The 21,480-nt window shown below is 47.8% G+C and overlaps 1 protein-coding gene across 1 annotated transcript in view; it reads right to left on the bottom strand.

The window, feature by feature from the left end:
* Positions 1 to 8,085, bottom strand: part of TNN (tenascin N) — a 54,421-nt gene extending 46,336 nt beyond the window's left edge. Inside the window, exons 1-4 of the mRNA XM_065888009.1 lie at positions 7,680 to 8,085; positions 5,657 to 6,031; positions 4,269 to 4,532; positions 369 to 554 (exon numbers count right to left, since the gene is read on the bottom strand). Of these exons, the coding sequence (XP_065744081.1) occupies positions 369 to 554; positions 4,269 to 4,532; positions 5,657 to 6,031; positions 7,680 to 8,085 (1,231 nt within the window). The remainder of the gene's footprint in view (positions 1 to 368; positions 555 to 4,268; positions 4,533 to 5,656; positions 6,032 to 7,679) is intronic.
* Between the last annotated feature and the right edge of the window lie 13,395 nt (positions 8,086 to 21,480).

The raw sequence follows: 21,480 nt of genomic DNA, 5'->3' as shown, positions 1-21,480 counted from the left end.
CACACACACACATACACACACACACACACACACACAGTTCTTCCAAAAGGAATGTCTGTGTCCCACCCTGAGACACAGACAGGGGCTTCCAGAGGGTTAACTGACTTGGGAGAACATTTCGGATGTGTAATCTGTTACCCAGGTGCTCCAAGCTTCCAGAGGCAGTGCTGGAATGCTGGAGCAGAGACCTCGGGCCCCCAGAGTGGGCTCACCTCTGGGAGTTCCCGGGTCAGTGTTCAGGTGATTCCCAAGGCCCCAGGATCTTCTGTGCACACCTGAGCGCTACAGATGCTGGTCCCCTCTGCACACACTGTCCCCGCCTCAGCATCCACCAGCAAACATCTCACATCCCCAGTGTTGGCTCTTACCCGTGATGTCATATTGGCTCTTGGGGTCACTGCTCTTGGGCACGGTGACCTCGGCCACCTCTTGCCCTGTCAGGGGGCCATACTGCAGCTTGTAGTATTCCACCTTGGTCGGGGGGTTCTCCCACTCCACGTGGAGGGAGTTCTCAGTCTCATCCGTCACCCAGGCAGTGCCAAGCACAGCAAGATCTAGGGCAGGGGCCAGGGAGGGCAAGAGAAAGCAATGAACAGCAGGGGCCCGCAGGTCTGTAGCAAGACACTGGCTACCAGGTCAGCTCCCTTTCTTGACACACTGAAAGCTGGCTTCAGCCCCAGGACACAGTCCTTAGAAGGTGTCCCAGAACTACCGAAGTAGCAAATAATTGTTGGTTTTTACTTTGTCCATGGAGGATAGACTGTCCTTCGGGAAAGCCTCTCCCCCATCCCACCCCATCAGATGCCATGCAGTCCGCCCTGTCCACGCTGCTGTGGCCAAGCCCTGAACCTCGCCTCCTAGGCCAGCCAGCCAACCCACTCGGCCAGGGTTCACACAGCTCTGAACTAAACACTCACCCTTTAGCTGCAGAGCCCCTGCCCACAGAGACTCAACCTCAGGATGAGAAGCTCAAGGCCCCTCCAGGTAGAGTTTGGGAAATGCATTTCCAATTTTCTGGAGTATAACACTGGTAATAAAACCAGCTCTTTCCTCAGTCTCCCAAATCACAGCTCCTTCCCTTCTCTCAAATTCTCCTATAAGGATTAAACACAGGCAAAGCTATAAAGTAGGAGAATTTTAAGTTGGTCCTTCTGAGCATTCTTCCTGCACCTTCTACCAAATTTTAGCACCTCCACCAGGTACCCGGTGTCCTCAGCTGCCCCACCGGTCCATCCTGTGAAGGAAGAGAGTTACTGTGTACATTTATTCATAGTAAAGTACTTTTTTAAAGAGAGTGCAGTGCTTTATTTCATTTTATTTGTACTTTGGCCACGCTGAGCCAAACCCAGGCCTCTGCAATCCCAACCACTAGACGACCAGGGAACTCCCATAGTAAAGTATTAATGGCTAAATGTTCACCCCTCCACTCAGAAAAAGATGAAGATATAATCCTTATTACAAAGGAATGGATCGCTGATGTGGCTCTGTGGGAAGAACCGTTGGGTGGTGTTGAAGAGGGGTCTGGGGTCTCTGGGAATACTTTGAGTTCCAATGTCCATATCCCAGGCCAATGTCACCTGGCCTGAAGTTTGTAACAGGAAAGACAAGCCCCCAGACTTTCAGCCTCGCCCCTTCCTCACCTCCAGTGCCTTGGTGCTGAAGGTGTTCCCACCAGACTCACTGACCCCTTGTCAAGGACGTAGGACAGAGAATTTGTGCATCAGTCAAGGGGTGAACTCTACGCTTTCAAGGTCCCATGGCTCTGAATGTTTCTGATTCCCTCTGTTATGGATAAAGAAGCTCACAGAGCGTTTCCTCTGAAGCACTCCTGCCCAAACTCTGCCTTCTACCTGCCCGCCTCCAGGTTGTTCCCTCAAAGATGGGAATTCCTTGAGGGAACAGGTCAAGAGGCGAGTAATGAAAGTGACTCAAGGATTACAGAAGGGGCCCTACGTGGCTCACAAGTGAAAAAGCAGGATCTTAATGAAAATGTTCAAGATGATTATGGGGATAAGTGTCTCTCTGGCTGAGGCTCCCCCGAGGAGCAAACCAGAATGGGTTTCACTTGAATCAGATTAGAAAGACAACTTCACAGTCACAGGATTTTACAAGTCCCTAGAGCAAGAAGCCTAGAGGGGTTGCTAAGACTTTCAGAACAGGTGTCTTGGCTCTTCATTGAGAGGCTGTGAGCACCGTCTGTGAGCACCGTCCTGTCTAAATGCAGAGGCAGCCACAGACAAAAATGGGGAAAGAGGGCTTCCCTGGTGGCGCAGTGGTTGAGAGTCCGCCTGCCAATGCAGGGGACACGGGTTCGTGCCCCGGTCCGGGAAGATCCCAGATGCCGCAGAGCGGCTGGGCCTGTGAGCTGTGGCCGCTGAGCCTGCGCGTCCAGAGCCTGTGCCCCACAACGGGAGAGACCACAACAGTGAGAGGCCTGTGTACCGCAAAAAAAAAAAAAAAAAATGGGGAAAGAGAAAAGGAGCCCGACAGCTGGGAGCTGGCCTGGCTCTCACAGGTGGGCCTTAGTGCTCTCCTGTTGAACATAAACAATTCCACAGGACATCAACAGCAGACAAGGTGCTCTGTGGCCATGCCAAATTAAGGCCAAACGAGACGATTCCAAGATCACATCTGCACCCAGGCAAAACATGAACGAAACATTGTCCAACTCACAGAAGTGACTAAACATCCTCCCTCCTGACTGGTATGAGTGACTGTTCCTTTTTTACCAATGACAGCTTTAGCCTCCATCTAGTCTGCCCTCTTTCTGCATAAGATTCACTAAGATACCAATCAAAGGATTACCCCCAGTTCCTGACAGCATGCAATCCAAAGCAAATCCCTGCTTCCTTAACTCTTTCCGCAAATCACCTAATACAACCCCAACTTCTACACCAGTCCCCTCTTACACTGTCTTACTGAGACACCCATGGTCCCCCATGGTGTGTGTGCCCCGATGCTGCAACCATCAATAAACCCAACGTGTTCAACTACAGGGGTGCCCTGAGGGGTCTTTGGCTGGAGGGCGTTGACAAAGGCAATCACAAATTACCCTCCCAAGCATGACAAGTCCTTCGTGGCTCTTTCCAACACTGAGCTATCCCTACCCTATTCTACCCTTACCACCAAAAAGGACAGGCAGTCTGATGATTCTCCAAAGACACTGCATGTCAAAGGCCCATCCACCTGGATGTCCCTGGATTTTCCTCAAGAGTTGAGGGCAAGATGGAGACAGCTCATTTTTATTAGCATCTAGGACAGTGCCTGGCACATAGTAAATGTTCAATAAAGTATGCTGAGAAAAGGAATGAATCCGAATCACTCAAACAACTAGGTTTCTCCAAACCCTTGAAGATCTAGGCTGCCTCAAGTACTTCCATGAGAAAATAAGAATTTCTAAAGAATAAGCAATGATGCTTGTCCTTCCAAGCATTTTGATAGCATTTAGTGGTGCCCTGGAGACTCCATCCCTCCAGATCCATCCTCCTTCCTGCTCTGTACCCCAGATTATGACCTCTATGAAATGCATTAGCCTGGTTCCCTGGACCTCTGGTTTCTGGTCATGTTCAGCCATTGAGAGTCACCAGAAGAGGGCAACTGATCTCCTCACTCCCTCCTGGTGGGGACACAGCAGACTGCCTGCATCCCTCTACCATCAGGCAGCCCTCTCCTAAAGTCCTTTCTGGGTCTCAGTACAAACTTCCATCCCCTGCCCCTTCAGACTGGGGTGGATCCCCACTGATGCTAGCCCTAGAGTGTTTCATCCTCCAAACCCTACCTATACCTCTATAAATAACCTCTTCATTAAACCTCCTTCAGCTACCCTGTTTGTACCCTCTCTTTTCTGCTGAGATGAATCTAATTTATACAGGTGACTTCAGCAGACCCCCATCCATACCACCTTGATCTTGCTGAATGGTCACAGTGGTTCAGTGAGGGCCTACGGATGCAGGTGTACTCCAAGGCTGCTTGTATGTGGGTGCAGGGCAATCAGACCTCACTAATCTCAGGGATGGAGAAGATGCTGTGAGCCCCAAACCAGCAGGCTCCATCACTGACTTGGAGGACCCAATAATCATGGAGGAAAGAGAGAGGAACAAGAATGGAGACTTTTCTTCAGAATCTAGGATTGCAGCAGCTATGTTTTCCAAACCCCAAATCAGGGCAATGGCCTGGGGTAGTAGAAGGGTACTTGTGGGGACAATGGAAGAAAATGCTTAAAACAGAGCCTCTACTGGGAGACCTGGGGCATCTGGCTGCTTCCTCACCTGTGGTGGCAAGTAGGTGCTGTGGGCTGCTGGAAATCTCTTTCTTCACGTTGCGCAGGGTGACTATGTACTTGGTTCTAGGCAGCAAGCCAAGGATCTCATAGCTGTGCTGCTCCTTGGGCACTTGGATCTGCTTGACAGAGAGCTCCTTCCCCAGGGGGTAGTAGCTGAGGAGGTAGTGGTCCACCTGGCTGGAGGGCTCCCAGCTCACCAGCAGGGAATCCTCTGTGCTTTTGAGCAGCTGCAGACCCTGGGGGGCGACCACTGCACACAGAACAGGAACAAACATGCAGACGGTAAGGAAAGAAGGGTGGGAATCCACAGCCAATATGTATTCATTGAGCACCTACTTTATACTTAACACTATGACGGTGGGTGTGGAGGATACAGAGCCTGTGTAAGTCACCATTGTGGACCCCCAAAAGTTATTATCTGGTTAGGAGTTAATATTGACCCCCTATGTTGCCAGAGCTGCTCCAAGTCTTTGTTCAAAATCCTCCAACCTCCACGTTTAGCAGGAGTTAACACAAATCGTTAAATTAAATGGTCCAGGGATGAGAAAGGAAGCTACAAACAAACAAACAAAAAAGATGGAAGCAGCTGGGACCAAGATGGTGAACCTGACCTCTGACAGACCCTGAGTTTCACTCTACACTTATTTTACTACGTTAGCATATTAAATGACACACCTACCAGCAGCCATGACTGGGACTTTAAGGACCAAACAAGGATGAAAAGAGAGTGGCTCCCCACTCCCTTGAAAAAGCACTGCTCCTTCTCAGGTAGACTAAAGCATATGCCTCCCCACCATTAGCCTCACTCCTACTCCCTTTGTCTTTACTCATTAGGATTAAATCTCTCTTGCCAGGTGTGCGAGATGTTGATCTGTGAACTTAGTTCCCATTTCTCCATTCTTTGGCCACTGAGTAAACCTTGTGCTTTGTGGATTTCAACTCAAGTTTTGTTACTGGCTGCTAGAGCCAGAACCCTCCCCTAACCAGGCAGAGAGCCTCAGCAGGGCTAGGGCCCGAGCAGGGGCCATAAGACTTCATTCAGTAACACCTGGGGCCATAAGACTTCATTCAGTAACACCTAACACAGGCACACACCATCAGGTAAGACTAGGGTCCTCAAACCAGCAGTATCAGCATGGAACTTGTTAGAAATGCAAGTTCTCAGGCCGTCCCTCAGACCTGCTGAACCAGAACCTGCGGGAGGGGCCCAGGAATCTGTGTTTTAACAGGCCCTCCAGGGGATTCTGATGTAGGCGAAAGGTGGGGGGGGGTGCCCTTCTTAGGACAAAAGGTAATTAATGGTTAAACGGTGCCGTGGGGACCGCCGGGGCAAGTTAAGAAGAGAGGCGGGCCAAGGCGCATCTCTGCTCTCACCCTGGGCGCAGTCGAGGCCTGTGAAGCCCTCCTCGCAGTAGCACTCGCCCGCGTCGCAGAAGCCTTGGCCGCTGCAGTCGCCGGGGCAGCGCCGCTCGCTGCAGTCCTCAGACATGAAGTCCTCGTGGCACTGACAGACGCCGCGCACGCACACGCCGTGCCCGCTGCAGTTTTCCGCGCAGGCGGGGTAGGCGCAGTCGGCCCCCACGTAGGGCTGCTCGCACAGGCAGCGGCCGTCCACGCAGCGCCCGTGGCCGCTGCATGCGCCGGGGCAGGCGGGCCGCTCGCAGTCGGCGCCCTCCCAGCCCTGCACACAGTGGCAGCTGCAGGTGTCCGGGGAGAAGGTCCCGTGGCCGCTGCAGTGGTGACTCAGACCTGCCCGAGAGAGGAAAACAGTCAGCTGGGACTTGAGGGCTTGTGAGCGGGGAATCTCCTTCCCTGGGGCCCCTAAGAGCAGGCTGGTGATTTCAGGGTCCTGCACGGCTCTTTCTGTGGAGGAGGGTAGGGCCTATGGGGAAGACAAGGAGTCTGCCTTTTCCAACCTAGGCCAGAGGAGGACCTGCGCAATCTATTGATATATTTTATGCCTGAATAGCCACAGGGACCACATTTGCCTTTCCCTTTTCATCCCGAGCGCTCCTTTGACTTCTCTTGGTTCCTTCCCCTGTGAAAGGTGCTGATTGTTTAGTACCTTTCTATGAAGCCGCCTTAAATGCTCCAACCTGGATGTCAGCGGGCCAGCTTACACTAAGGGACAGGGCTCCTGGGCCAGGCATCAGAGCTCCAGGCTGGGTGAGAGCTTGCCTTGGTTGGAGGGGGCTGGACCTAGCAAGGCTGGGTCCTTGGGAAATGATCCCAAAGTGAAGCCTGGAAAAGTGGACCTGCAGAAGCTATCAAATAGCCCAGTCTCATTATGCGGGTGGCAGACGGGAGGGAGAAGGATTAACCAGGCTCCCCTCTCTAACCCCAGACAGCAAGAGGCAATTGGAGGGCGGGCCAGTCAGCCCTGTCTCTTCACCAGCCCCAGCTCCTGTCTCAGAACACCCTCTTTCCTTCCTAAAAACTTTAGACATCGAGGTCCCTCAGGGGCAGTTCCATGCTGTTTTATTCATGACAGCATCCTCCGTGCCTAGTTCTGTGTCTGGCTTATGAGAGGCGCTCTTAACGGTAGCGATTTCTTCAGGCATTAAAATATATGCCAAAGTATTACTGGTTAGTATCATCTGGATCAGCCTGGCCGTTTATGCTGAAAAACAAATGTGGTGATGGGGGGACTCACTATTTGTAAAATCAAATTGTAGTACTAGGGGCTTCCCTGGTGGCGCAGTGGTTAAGAGTCCGCCTGCTGATGCAGGGGACATGGGTTCGTGCCCTGGTCCGGGAAGATCCCACATGCTGCGGAGCTGCTGGGCCCGTGAGCCATGGCCGCTGAGCCTGCGCGTCTGGAGCCTGTGCTCCGCAACGGGAGAGGTCCCAACAGTGAGAGGCCCGCATACCGCAAAAAAAAAAAAATAATTGTAGTGCTTTATTACTGATAAAAGAGTTCATGATTTTCTGCCTAATGGCCGGGAATCTTCTGTACATCATCCATAGTTCTCAGAACTAGACTAGCTGATAGAATTCTCCTCAATGGACAGTTGAGGAAACTTAAGGAATTTGCCCAAAGTCACACAGCTAAAGAATGGCAGAACTGGGATTTGTACCCAATCCTGTCTAGCTCCAAGGCCATTGAGCTTTCCTCTCTAACCCGTTGCTTTCCCTTACAATAGAGACTGGATCCCCAGGTAAAACTGCACCCAAAAGCGTTCTCATCCGGAAGCACTGACCCAAGAGTCCAGACTCACTTTAAGGGTTGCTGGTCCCTCCCTGCTCAGGCTTGAAGGTAACCCCTGGAAGCTAAGCGCCAATGGTGGCACCCCCTAGAGAAAACCCAGAGTGAGAGGCGGGGTGCTCATGAGGCTGGCGGAACACATGAAGGTGCTCATTCAGTGTTTGTTGAATGGATACCAGGTGGTGAGCTCACCAGCAGCTCCCGGGCAGCAGCGCTGGGCACTACACCGCTCCTTCACCTCCGCCATCTCTTCCTCCAGCTTCTTCACCCGAGCCAGGAGGTCCTGGATGCTGCCTGCTAACTCGCAGTCCTTCTGGGGCGTCTGCAGGCGGATGTTGTGCCTGAAGATGATGTTCTGTTCCTCAGCCTCCCCTGGGGCCAGGAGTGAGGCTCCATCATCACGGAGGGGCTGGGGGTCAGCCTCTACCTGGACCAGGGCGGACTTGGGCACATCAATCTTGTAGGTGTGGCTGACGGTGACCTGTTGCTCCTTCTCGCTGCAGCCGGTAGACTCGAGAGCGGACGGGGCTGAGGCCACCAAGAGCACAGAGCCAAACAGGAGCCCCAGGGGGAAGCAGAACATCCCCTGGAGACCCATCCTTGGAGCGACGGGGAGCAGATGCTCCAGGAGGCCTGCATCCAGAAAAACATGCAAAAGCAAGCCATGGAGATTAGCTGATGGAAATTGGCCTTTTTAACGGATTCTAAGAGTCCACAGGAAGCTGAGAAACCAGAAGAGAGATTGCCTCCTAGATTATTTTTTGTTCCTTCTTCACACATTGCGCATTCTTGCCTCCTGTCTTTGCTGACACTGTTCCTACTCCCTCGAGGCCCTCCTTTTCATTTCTAATTCTGTATTTCACCTGTACTTCAGTAATAACAAGAACAACGTCTTGTAGTCAGGGCATACTGTGTGCCAGGCTTTGCTCGCCCTAATCCCTGATCTATACATTGACACTAATACCACCCCCACAGTAACAACACCAACAATTATAGCTGCACATAGAGCACAAGCTGTGTGCCAGGCACTATCCTAAATGTTCTACATTTATAAGTTCATTCAATCGTCACAACAACCCTTCATGGAATATACTGTTACCCCCATTTTAGAGATAGGGAAACTGAGGCACAGCTACCTCAAATGACTTGCCCGCAGGCACACGGCCGAGAGTGGCAGAATTTGAACCCAGGAAATCTGGCTCCAGAGTCTGTTCTGGTCACGATAACATCATACTGCCTCACACAGATGAGGAGGCAAAGGCTCAAGGGATAGAGCATGTTGACCTGGGTACCATGGTAGGAAAGGGCAGAGCCTGTACTCGGTCCCCGGACCAGTGTGCTGCTCACCACCTCTGCCCACAAGCCAGCAAAGGAAGAGAATTTCTAATAAAAATACCTTCTGCACGAAGTCTTCTCTCACACCCCCTGCCTCACCCCAGCTGGAAACTAGCTCTCCTTCTGCTAAGCGTTCAGAAAAATGTATCGGTCCCTCTGTGCATCTCTTGGCGGTTATTCTTGTGTTGTAATCACTCTTGTATGCAGCTCGTGTCCATGCGAGGCTGTAAGCCTCGTAAGGATAGGACCCAAGGCCAATTCCTCTCGGGGACCTCCCAAGGCAGGAGCACAGAAGCCCATGTGCTGAGGGGTTCAGTCAGCCTCCACTCCTCCAGCGCTTAGATGGTTAGTAAGTCAGACCACCCGGACCAGAGCTGGCTGTTAGGTTCTGCCACCTCTACCGCCAGCAGGAGGTGAGGGCCTCCAGCACCATCAGTGTGTAAGAGGACCCCTCTCCCCTGGTGCCCCCGACCCCACTCTGGGACGGCACATTCTTGACCACTAACAAGCCGAGTCAGGGCAGACCACAGGGACTGGGTTTGTGCCTCGCATTGACTTACAGGCACTCAGTCACCAGGACATCTCCCAGTCAGGCTGTCATCCAGAAACCAATCTGCAGAGCTGCCTCTTGACAATGGACTTCTGTGACCAACTCGAGACTCGTAAGCATTTGGACCAGAGATTGAAGAAGTCAGGAAGCCTAGTCCTTTCCTGGTGTCCCATGCAAGCCCGGGCTCTCCTTCCCCATTGTGCAAGGCAACTGCGACGTACTGAAAGGGCGAATCGACAGGTCCTAGGTGTCTAGCCTTGCGAAGACTACCTTATCCTAAGCTTTAGTCTCCTCAGCCGTAAAGTGGGAATGACAGTGCCTGCTTGACTGCGTTGTATGTGGAAAGCACTTAGCGCCATGCCAAGCACGTAGTAAGGGCCCAATAAATGTTTTGAGGTTTGTTTGGTTTTTAATCAACTACTGAGTATGACTTCCTTTTCTCTGTTATCTTTTTTTTATTGGGAAGGGTGATATCAATATTGAAAAGAATATACAACATAAATTGTATAGTTTTAATGGATTGTTATAAAGGCAACAGCCATGGAACCACCACCCAAGTTAAGAACTAGAATAATGTGGACCTGAAAGGTATCATACTTAGTGAAATAAGTCAGACAGAGAAAAACAAATACTGTATGTTTTCACTTATATGTGCAATCTAAAAAACAAAACAAATGAATAAATATAACAAAACAGAAACAGACTCACAGATACAGAGAATAAACTAGTGGTTACCAGAGGGTGTGGGGTTAGGGGAGGGACAAAAGAGGTGAAGTGGATTAAGAGGTACACACTACTAGGTATAAAATAAATAAGTTACAAGGATATAACGTACAGCAGAGGGAATATGGTCAATATTTTATAACTTTGTATGGCTTGTAACTTATGAAAATATCAAATTACTATGTTGTACACCTGAAACTAATATAATGTAGTAAGTCAACTACACTTCAGTTAGAAATTTTTTAAAAAGAATAAGAATATTGCTAGCTCCTAGAAGTCCCCCATGTGCCCTCATGGGATGCTGCCTCTTCTCCAAATACATAGTTGAAAACACCATCAAAAGAATTGACCTGGGCAGATAACTTCAGAAAAGGAAGACAACTTCCTAGTCATGAAACCAAATTCTAATACTGTGTAAAATCTTTAATTCTTAATAGTCATCATTTATTCAGTATCAGAAAGTGGAGGAAATAGAGGCTGAAGGACCCTGGCAGAATTGTTATGTGAAAAAATAATAATAACATTACAATAATATTAAAGGTTATTTGTCAGGTTGCCGCTACGTGCTAGGCACTGGCTACGTGCGTTAATCCTCATACTTAATCCTCGTGTAAGATTGGTGCTACTCTGCTTACCCCGGGTGAAGAACCAGGTGTTGAAAGGAAACTCACTTACCAGGAGTTGCTCAACTAGTAAGCGGCACAGTCAGGATTCTAATTTAAGTGCATTTGATTGCAAGCCTGTGCTTGTTCTGCATCGATACAACTGACATTCCGATACAAAGAACAAATGAGTTCAGTGTATACCATTTCTATGCAATGCCCTCCTTTGGAAAAATGTCCTGTATGTTGTACCCAAAGGTCATGCCACCACTGCGAACTCAACAGAATGACTCCAAAGGAAAGTTCTTCTTCATGTTACCCCTTTGCCCCACGCTCCTTCTTGGCTCTTTCTATTATCTGAAGCATGTATTCTTGATAATAGTAATAGCTCACCTTTTCTGAGCACCTACTACATCCCAGAAACTGGATGCAACACCTTGCAGAGGTAATGGAATGGTTGGTGAGACATTTCTTGTTGTCAGGCGATTTGGACAGTGGGTAATAAATGTCCACACAGTTTAAAGAAAGCTGCTCTACCGAAGGTTTTTCTGGGGCTGGGAGATTGAGGTAAACAGGAGGTGGAGGGTAAGAGACCAGTGCCTGCCCCGTGCCCGGAGGAATTCAGAGATGGGATTTTGCCTGGAACAGGCTGCATAGCAGACAGTGGAGGGAGGCCACAGAGGGAGGGGCTTGCACCCCAGAGTGTGGGGAGACAAGGATATCTAAGTCCTGCCATAGGTCAAGTCCATGTCACAGAAACAATGCCGCTGGGTCCAGAGTTACGGTGCAGCCCCACAGCTCACCCCAGTGGGCAAACTACCAGAGGAGGTGACAAAAGGTAGAATGCGGACTGTCTGAATAAAAGAGGGGGCAGGTGGAGCCAGCACTGGGAGCAGCTGCCATAACAAGAGCTTCTGACAACCAGAGGGAACTGCACCAGCCCCCGCTAAATAAAGACACCTTTTTCCTTCTCTTCTGACATCCGTCCCTGCCTCAGTCAGCAACGTGCCAGTTGGACTGAGGGGATGCAGGAAAGAAAGCACCGGGCCAACCGAGGTCCCCTGCCCTTCCGCTCATCTGTGGATTCCAGCATCGGCCTAAACTGGGTGAAAAGAAAAGACGTGGTCTGGATAGGACACTGAGGCTCTGATATGGGGAATGGACCTGGCTTTCACAAAAGCGCTCTCTTCCGACCCCCAAAATGACCAGAAAAGCCCTGGAATCTGCTTGAGACTTTTGTCAGAGGATGGGGGAGGTGAAGAACACCAGTAGAGTGATTGGAAGGCAGGTATAGGATAAAAATTATGATATTTCACCGTTGCTATCTTCAAAAGTTCAGCCCAATAAGTCAGTCACACACACTCATTCTCTGTTTACTCCCTAGGATGGAAACTGAGGCTCAGAGGCAACAAGCAATGTGCCCCTGATTATGCAATGAGACTGCAAGATCGCAGATTGGAACCCAGACACATGGTGTCCACTAACTGAGCTGTTAACACCTGAGCGCTCTGCCATCACCAATAACCACACCGATGGATCTGAAAAGCACCTACTATGGATGGGCTGCACGCGAGTTTGCACTGTCAAAACTCCCCTTCCCAGGCAACGATAGAGTTAAAAAGGCAGGCTTCAGACCTCTCTGTCCACTGTTGGCATCCAACCCCCCAACCCCAGCCTGCGGCTCACTATTCTCCAAGATATAAATGGAGTGCAGATGGTTTTCAGCAGTTCTGAACTAATGCAAAAAAGCCATGGACTCTTGCCACAAGCCGCAGCAGGGCTGTGCGTAGCCATCTCACAGTGTTTGTGTTTGAAGCCTGGAATAGGAGTAACCCCAGAAGCCCTTGTGGGAACGTTCGCTGTCACCCATCCTTCTGAGTTATAGCAAGACGTTCTCGTTAATTACAGCCTCTCAGATGCCACACATTGAGCTCAGATTTTCCTGGGCAGGGTGATTGCTCAAAAGAAGATGAGAGCAGGGAAGTCCTCAGCCTAGCACTTCTGTCAAGGTTAATGAGCAGCAGGAGAAGCCTTCTGGCTCTCTCCCTTCGACACGTGGCAGGAAAATCAGCATAAGGAAGGGATGACTTCCCCGCCTCTTCTGTGCACAGCGACCACAGACCGAGCTCTACAAGGATGGGGAGGGGTGGTGAGGGCAGCTAATGTCACTCAGACAAATGCAGGGTAATAAGTTTCTGAATGGGGATGATTATTCTGTTGAGGAATAGTTTCCCACCGAAAGAGAGGTAACTGCTAAAGGAATGTACCGAAGGCCATTTGCATGCTGGGAATGTGCACGCAGGAAACCAGACGTCCGCAAGAATCAGTCTCATTGACTGAACATGTCTTTAATTCTGACTGCAGGAAGGGTGGTAGGTGACATGGGAAATGGGAGCCGGGGCACATTAAGACTCAGGATGAAGCTGCCTGCTGTTGCTATTTCGAGAAAGGCTCTTTGAGGTGTGTCCTGGTGACGATGAACTGGAAGCACCATGAAAACGGTGGATGGTCCTCCTGGTTCAGCCCTGGAGGCACACTGATGTCACTGGCCTCTACATCTATGCCCTATTCATTCTCTCTTGGCGGCCACATCTACCCCTGTGGCTTTAACTTCCAGCCAAACACTGACATCTCCCAAATCTGTGTGTGAGTTCCTAAGCCCAGACATCCCTATAAGCTCAGGGATGACAGTGGCCATGACTGCGTTGATTCCCTCCATACTCACAGCCTCACAGCACAGTCCCGGCCAAAGTAATATTTTATGTAAATAATAATAGCCACCGGGTTTTCTGCATGTGTCTTTTTTAGGTGACAGGTACTGTGCTGGACAGTTTATAGACATTATTCTCATTTAATCCTCAAAATCCTGGGAGTCAATTGATGTCATTCTTTGTTACACGTGCTCAGAGAGGTTAAGTTGCCTAAGGACACACAGCTAATAAGCAGCAAAGCTGGGACCAGCACCAGGTCAGCCCATTCCCCGTATCTGTGTTCTTTATCTCTTTGCTATATGTACTGCCTCAAATGAAAAAAATCCAATGAGAAGATTACTACATGTGAAAAAGAGACCAAATGTCCTCCTTCCTGGATATTTAAGAGAGGGGTTCTCCTGGAAATAAAGGAAACCCAAGGTGTACTGAGCACTCAGTTAAACATTAGTTGCTCAGTAACTAAATCCTATGCCTGTACTTTTCTCTGCGCAGTACCGAGGATGATTCCCTGGAAAGATAAATTAGTGTTTGTCCCATAGAGAGGTTAAATTCTAGTCACTTCTCATGAGAGGCTGGAAAATTCCCTTCCTAGGAAACACAAAGCAGACGAAGACTTCTGTCTGTAGGGTCAGTTACCAACCAAGCCTTTGGCCAGAGGAGAAGGATGGACTCTGATCCCAGATGGTCCTCTCCCATCTTAGAGCTGATGATCTTTGTGTCACCTCGTTTTCTCCAAAGAAGGGCAGGAATAAAATATACTACTTACACCAAATAGAGTGGCAGCCAATTCCTTAGCCACCGTTACAGATCTTACTACTTAAATTTAGGGTTTTCTCGGGTTCCCTTATGACTTCATCTTGCCCTTACAGTTAACCACAAGCAAATACAGAAAAACTGTATTATCTTGGGTTTCTAGTGGAATCACTTAAAAAGAAGATATTCTATCCCCAAATGACAGGGTGGACATCAATGGACTATGAAGAAAAAGTGAGGGAGGTGGGTAGCTAGGGATACATCGATGTCACAAAAGTCCCCTGGAAAATTTACTCCTTCCCCAAACTCCCTTGGGTGTATTCTACCAGTGATCTAAGCCTGGACACTGAGTGAATCTAGGATCTTTTGACCCAAATACTCAGTCTAGGAGAGCAAGTTCTTGTGTAGCTGAGGACTTGCCCTGGCTCAACTCATCCTGGACTGGAGACCTTAGGTAACGGGTTTCACCTCTGTGTCTCTTCCTCCTTCAGTTTGCAAGCACATATGATGCACAAGGCCGTACTGTTTCTGTTGGGTCCAACTCCAGACAGACCAATTATACACAGCACTTTTATTTCTAATCTCTGCAACATTGAACTCTCTACACAGGCATTCCCTATAGCAGCGGTCCCCAACCTTTTTGGCACCAGGGACCAGTTTCGTGGAAGACAGTTTTCCCATGGACAGGGAGGGTGGCAGGGGGAGGAGGGTTCAGGCAGTAACGTGAGCAATGAGGGGGATGGCTCAACCGGTCCACGATCCTGGGGGCTGGGGACCCCTGCCCTATAGGACACGAGGCAGCTGAGTGTGGATGAGAATGAAAAATTGATTTCATGTCATAAGGCTTAATATAGTCATATTGCAGGCATCATTTCTCCCCCCGCCCCACCCCGGCCACTCTTGTAGTTCAGTAGAATATACCCAATGAATGCCCAAGAAATCTTTGTAGAGACCTCACACTGCCATGCAATACCCCTTCTCCCAAAAGAACTCTTTCCATCAAGTCTGCCATATGCCATAGGCTGGAAAAGATAAAGGATGGCATTTGCTGACTCAGCCTCAGCACTCAATCACTTTTTCACGGGTGGCCACAGGCTTGTGTGATTGTTTTTTTCTATCAACTGAATCTTGATCCACCTTGTAAAGGCTCAAATGGGTGATGAGAATGGTGGCTACCATTTTCTACAAGGAGGAGATAAAATGGACACAAGGACAAGAATTCAGGAACCTCACATCACATCAAACCAAATACCCAGTATCCAAAATGACTAAGTATTACCTTATATACAATTAGCCTTATTCCCCATGGTCCTTAGGGCATCTGATGACAAACTCTACTTCAACTGATTGATAATGAAGAGAGGCACCTGATGAAAAAGTTGCAATTCCTTTCTTTAGTTTAGTGTGTGGTTTTCCACATATTGAAATAACTTCAAAGTTCCAGCCTTCTATCAAAGAGGAGAGGCTTTTCCTTGTTAATTTCCGAGGACTTGCACTGCTCCACCCACTCTCCCTGGGCCTCTCTGAAGCCAACAGCACATATTCAGATGGTGGCTGGTTGGCATTAGCAGTGAGTCTACTGCGGTGAAACCCGGCAAAGCCCCTGCCCATCCAGGGATCAGGTCTGAGATCTTAGCATCATCAGCTCACAGATTGGCAGCTCCAGATGCTGCCGCAGAACCTAAACCATGATCTCATGTCTGTATCCAGACCCTGTAGGAACAAAGGCTCTGGAATGAGCACTGGGTTGGGTTGGACAAGAGTTTCCACTGGGTCTGGGCACAATTTCCTCAAGCAACTTCTCAGGAACAGACCTCAGTCTACCCTTCATTTCAAACCACAGAACAGGGCTAGAATGGAAACAGAAGCCACAAGATGATTTGAAGTCATGCTGTCCTATTTTCCCTCTTCTAGGAGTCAGTTGCGGCCCACATACTTGGGGACATAGCAGGATTCAGAATTGCATAAAAGAATGTCAGGTGGTTTTTTTTTTCCTCCTCCCTGGGAAAATGATACTGATGTTGGTACTCTTTATTCCTTCCTGGGTCCCTTCTCCCAACACCTTAACTCTGAGTCTCCAACAAATGCCCAAAGGCCAAAAATCACTGATTTTTTTCCATGAAGATCCTGTGTTCTGCCAGCTACCAATCTATAGTCCTGGCTGATCAGGTGTCACCTGATACTTTAGTGATACTTTGGCTTCTCCACGAACCAATGGACTTCGGGCACTGTGGTTAACCTATGTCCAGATGTGGGCAGTTTCTCGTTTTTATGTTAAGACTTGTTCTTTTTTTTAATGCTTATATAAGCAACTCAGTTCTGTGCTTTTAAGTGATTGTTCTGACTCATTCTTTCTCTCTCCTTCCCCCAGCTCTCTCTCAAACATAAAAATAAACAAATGGGTAAATAAATAAAAAGACCTCCAAAAATTAGCCCACCATATCATTTCTTGAAATGTTTCAAAATATTTCCTTTGCAGCATTGTGAGGGTAATAGCATAAGAATGTTGAGAAGTTGTCCTCTTACAAATAAGAATCAAAACTGATGAAACTTAACATTTGAATAAACTTTAAAGCTCTTCAAGTACATTCATAAACATCATCTTAATTGGTATATACAAAATCCAGAAAAAGGAAAAGTTATAATAGTTTCCTGATCACAACCGAAATAAAAGTGCCATTTTAGGATTAAAAAAGTGAGCTATAACAGATAAATTACAAAAAGAGAGATCTTTGACATGGTAAAGAAGCAAACAACAACAAAAAAATAGAGATGAGAACACGCTAGACTTAAAAGAAACATTTAACATAGAAATCTATTACTCCAGGTAGAAATTTCCCTACAACACAGACTGCATCTGGCCAAGTAAGAAGAATATTGTACTTGGCCCTGTCGCGGAACCAAGTATACTACTATCTAAGGACACGTTACTCAGGTCCTGGGAAATATTTCGTAATTGCGTTTTCACTCCTTATGGAGGTGACAGGAGACCAGTTACACTGCCTGGATATTCAGGCTCAGGAACTGAGGCATGTGAATTTCATCCCACCTGGCCACCATCCTCCCTCACACAGGTAAAATCTTCAGAGATTGGTGCTCTTACCTTGGAGGCTGCTGGGCACCACTTCCAACAATTCTGCCACCCAGGAGCCAGGCCCCTGGGGCTGCAGACCTTGGTGCTTGTCTGTCCCTCGTTCTCTCCTCTCCTCGGCTTCCCTCTCTGGGTTTAAATCCCATCCAGACAAGGGGAGGAGCCAACAAGGACTCTGGGGTCTTCCTTTCTCTTCCAGGCAAAAATTCTATTAAGAGATAAAGAGCAACTCTTTCTTCCTCTAACTAGGAAAGGAAAAAAAAATACACATTTCCCCCTTCATTTTTACTTCAATTACACAGCAGCTAAAAATACAGGAGGCTGTTTCCATTTAAGTAGGTCCAGAATAAGGTTATTGAAAGAGTTTGCATGTCTCCTGGCCAAGAGCTTGGTTTGCAAGTGCATTCATAAAGTCTCTTTCTCTCTTTTTCTGTTTCAGCCACTCTGGGATTTATTGTCTACCATTTTTAAAATAGGAAGAGACCTTCATCACAGAAAGAAATGATCAGAGACCCTCAGAGACAGAACCTCCTGTGATTCCCCCACCTCCTCCCTGCATCAGCTCACAGCTGGGAGTGGCAGGGTTCTGAGGACACCTGAGAGCAATGGCAGACCCAGGGAGTCCATTCCACAGCCCATTCTGGCCCCTACCCCTTCCCAGAGGCCTCCCACACACCACCCACAGAAGACCCCCATCACCAGGACAGCATAGAGGTACCCTTTCACAGCACCCTTCCTCTTTTGCCATCAGATGGCCAGGCCTTTACACTTTCTACAAACCAGAGCTATTCCAATAGGTCACAGCCCTACCCTCCACCCCTCTCCTGCCCTGCCTGAGGCAGATTCTGGAGCGCAGATCTACGTGATGGAAGGAGCCCACGTGTTTTCCATTCACCTCCATAGAAATCAAATGTTGTCAGAGGGAGAGAAGGAGAAGGAAGAGGACAGGAGAGATGGGGGATCAAGGAGTTGCCCCCAGAAGTGTGAGGGTGTGTCCAGAACCAGATTGCTTGTGTCTGAAGCTTGTGTCTGCTACTTGCAAATGACCTTTGACTTAACGCCTTCCTGCCTCCTTTTACGTCTCTCTAAAAGAGGAATAATATGGTTATGGTGAGGATTAAATGAGTTGATACGTGTAAAGAATTTTGACTAGTCCCAGGGACACAATGATGGTTCAATAAACGTTAGTTTTGGGGTGGGGAAGGGATAAATTAAGAATTGGGGATTAACAGATACATACTACTATATATAAAATAAATAACAAGGACCTACTGTACAGCACAGGGAACTTTATTCAATATCTTGTAATAAGGACTTTCCTGGTGGTCCGTTGTTTAAGACTCTGCTGCTCCAATGCAGGGGGTGCAGGTTCAATCCCTGGTTGGGGAACTAAGATCCTTTGTGCCACGCGGTGTGGCCAAAAAAACAGAAACAAAAACAAAACAAAACCCAATTATCTTGTAATAACCTATAATGGAAAAGAACCTGAAAAGGACTTTTTTTCACCCCACTGGCCTGAAGGGAAGAAAAAAAATCAGAGGAGAGGAGTGGGGTCCTTCATCAGGTCAGCATTGCACAAAGAGAAGGAAACAGCCATAAGATGTAAGACACAGTGCAATAGAGTTCAGAGGAAGCAAGAATCCAGAGCCAGATGTGACCACAGGCCATAAGCCCCTTCGCCCTGTCCAAGACAGAATTCACAGAGATTGGTGATGGGAACAGGGGCAGAGGGTGCTTTGGATTTGCCACAGGTTGTTAGGGGGACGCTGGAGCTGATTTTAGTTAACTCTCTAAGAAGGGTGACTTCAGCTGGAACGTGAGTTACAGGATTTCTTCTCAGTAGTCTTCATATCGAGACCCGTAGTGCTGGTTGGCTTTTCCATATGTTTATGCAGAGGCTCCGTAACTTCAATATGAGCTCCTGGAGAATAAGGACTTAGTTTTCCTCTTTTCCCCTCACTATCTATGGTGTTACAAAGTACATAATATGTTCCCTTAACTTTCATCATTTATGCCTCAAGATGCCTAAGGACAAAGCAGATTCCCCAAACATATGAGGCCTAATCCGCGGTGGAAGGCATTGGTTTGTCTGCCTATTGAAGAGCCTTGCCCTTCTTCTTTCCCAAGAGAACCCCAATTTTATTTAGATATCCACTCACCTCTTCCTGATCTTGGGCTTCAGGGGAGTCTGGGCTCCAGGAGGTGACTTCTGACTGACCTAAACCAACCAGTAATCCCATGGTCTTTGCCACTGACTGATTCAGATAGGAACATGCAATGCATTTGGGATCAGTGAGTTGTGGAGAGAGGCTGCTGGTGGGGCTTCGAGGAAAAGTCTTCACTCAAAAAATAAATAAATGACCCAAAGAAGAGACAGACATCGTTACATCTTTATATAATTCCTGAAACTGTGTCAGACACCTTGCAACCAAATGTAAGGGGTCCTAGCCAAAGACAAAGAAAATGTATCACTACTGAGCTACTGAATTCACTGCCCCTCAAGTTTTTCTACTTCGGAACTTTCTTGAGTTAGGATTTTGTTTCTTAGAATTGAAAGCATTCTAAGGGATTCCACATTGCTCAGTAAATTTCTTGGTAGCAAAGAGATTTATTGACATCCTGTTGAGAACATAGAGAGAGAGATGTAGGGAACTCCAGGAAGAAATCATTACAGCCAGGGACAGGCCATAACTTGGAGTCTGGGAAGTCAGTTTCCAAAGCTTTCTGTTCTTCTAGCTACACTGTATTGCCTTCAGTTTGAGAGTCCATGTGGATTTTCAATGGCCATAGATTCTTTGCAGCTTCTCCCTGCAAGAGGTTGGGTCCACTTCCCTACCACTTGAACCTGGCCTACCTTTGTGATTTCCTTTGCCCTAGAGAATGTGACACTAAGTGACACTATGAACCTGAGCTTGGGCCTTAAGTGGCCTTGCAGCTTCTGCTCTCACCCTCTTGGAATACAAGTGCCTTCTGAGGATGAAGGAGCACGAGGACAAAGAGGCCTCACTGTCCTAGCTGAGGCCGCAGACACATGAATGAGCCCAGCCAATACTATGTGGGCCATCCCAGTTCAGTCTACCCCAAACTGCCAACCCACAGAATGATGAGCAAAGAAGTAATTATTTTAAGTCTCTGTATTTTGGACAGGTTTGCTATGCAACAATGGAAAAATGATACAGAGCCTCTACCCAAACTAGGGGAATAGTTTAACTTGAAACTAATTTCACCCCTTTATTTCATCCAAATAAGTGTAACCCATTCCAGAACACCAAAGTTGCTGGATCAAATGGTGGTTCACCCAACATGTTATTATATCAGCTTCTTTTATTTGAGAAAAATGTTGGAAAAAGCATGCCAACTGCAGTCATATCCAATTTTATTTGTCCTAAGAAATCACCCCAAATCCAGAAGACCAGTGTGCTGGCTCTGAGGGAGCTTGAATCAATTGTGTCTAGTTTGGAGACCTGGAGCTGGTTTCAGCTGGTTTGGGTCTGGTTTGAGCTGGTTGGAAGATATGTCTTTAGTATCTTTCATTAGGATTCTGCTGAATCTACAGGAACTGAAACCAAACCTGAATAGACTTCCACTGTCAAGATCTTGTCTCAGCTCACTTACTCCTCTCTCCGCTATAAATTATATCTATTTTGTACCCATACGGACACTTTCCCTTCGTGGTAGTTTCTGAATTCAAACTTCTAATAGCGTTTACAGGGATGTGCCATCTTTGGCTTTAAATGCACAAGTGTTTGCGAAATAAACAGAATATGGCATTCGACAAACAGGAAGGTTTATTACTCCCGTCAAGGCAATGGAAGACCCTGATTCTTCTTCCATCAATATTTTCTTCTCTGGTTCAATATTTTTTGATATCTATCTCAGTAGAAGTCAATATCTTCTTATTAATCTCTTCTGGCTATAACAGTTGCTATGAGCCCATGACCTGAAGTGGATGGGGTCAGAGGGCTAGATTTGCAGGTAGGGGCCTGGAACCGTGTAGGGGATGGCAGTTTGGCCTGTAAGAGGCTCTTCATGTATCACTTGCCCATAGATCACTCTTTTGTAGATATCATTGCTATTTTCATTATAAAAGTAACATTATTATAGACCAACTAGAACATGGAGAAAAATGTAAAGAAGAAAATTAACGTTTCCTAAAATTCCCACAACCCGAGATAACCACTGGTTTGTTTTCCACAAATGTATACCTATATGAAGAGATGTATATATC

The sequence above is a fragment of the Phocoena phocoena genome, chromosome 1, assembly GCF_963924675.1.
Source record: "Phocoena phocoena chromosome 1, mPhoPho1.1, whole genome shotgun sequence".
In the NCBI taxonomy this organism is placed as follows: domain Eukaryota; kingdom Metazoa; phylum Chordata; class Mammalia; order Artiodactyla; family Phocoenidae; genus Phocoena; species Phocoena phocoena.
This window is presented reverse-complemented; position numbering and strand designations above follow the sequence as displayed.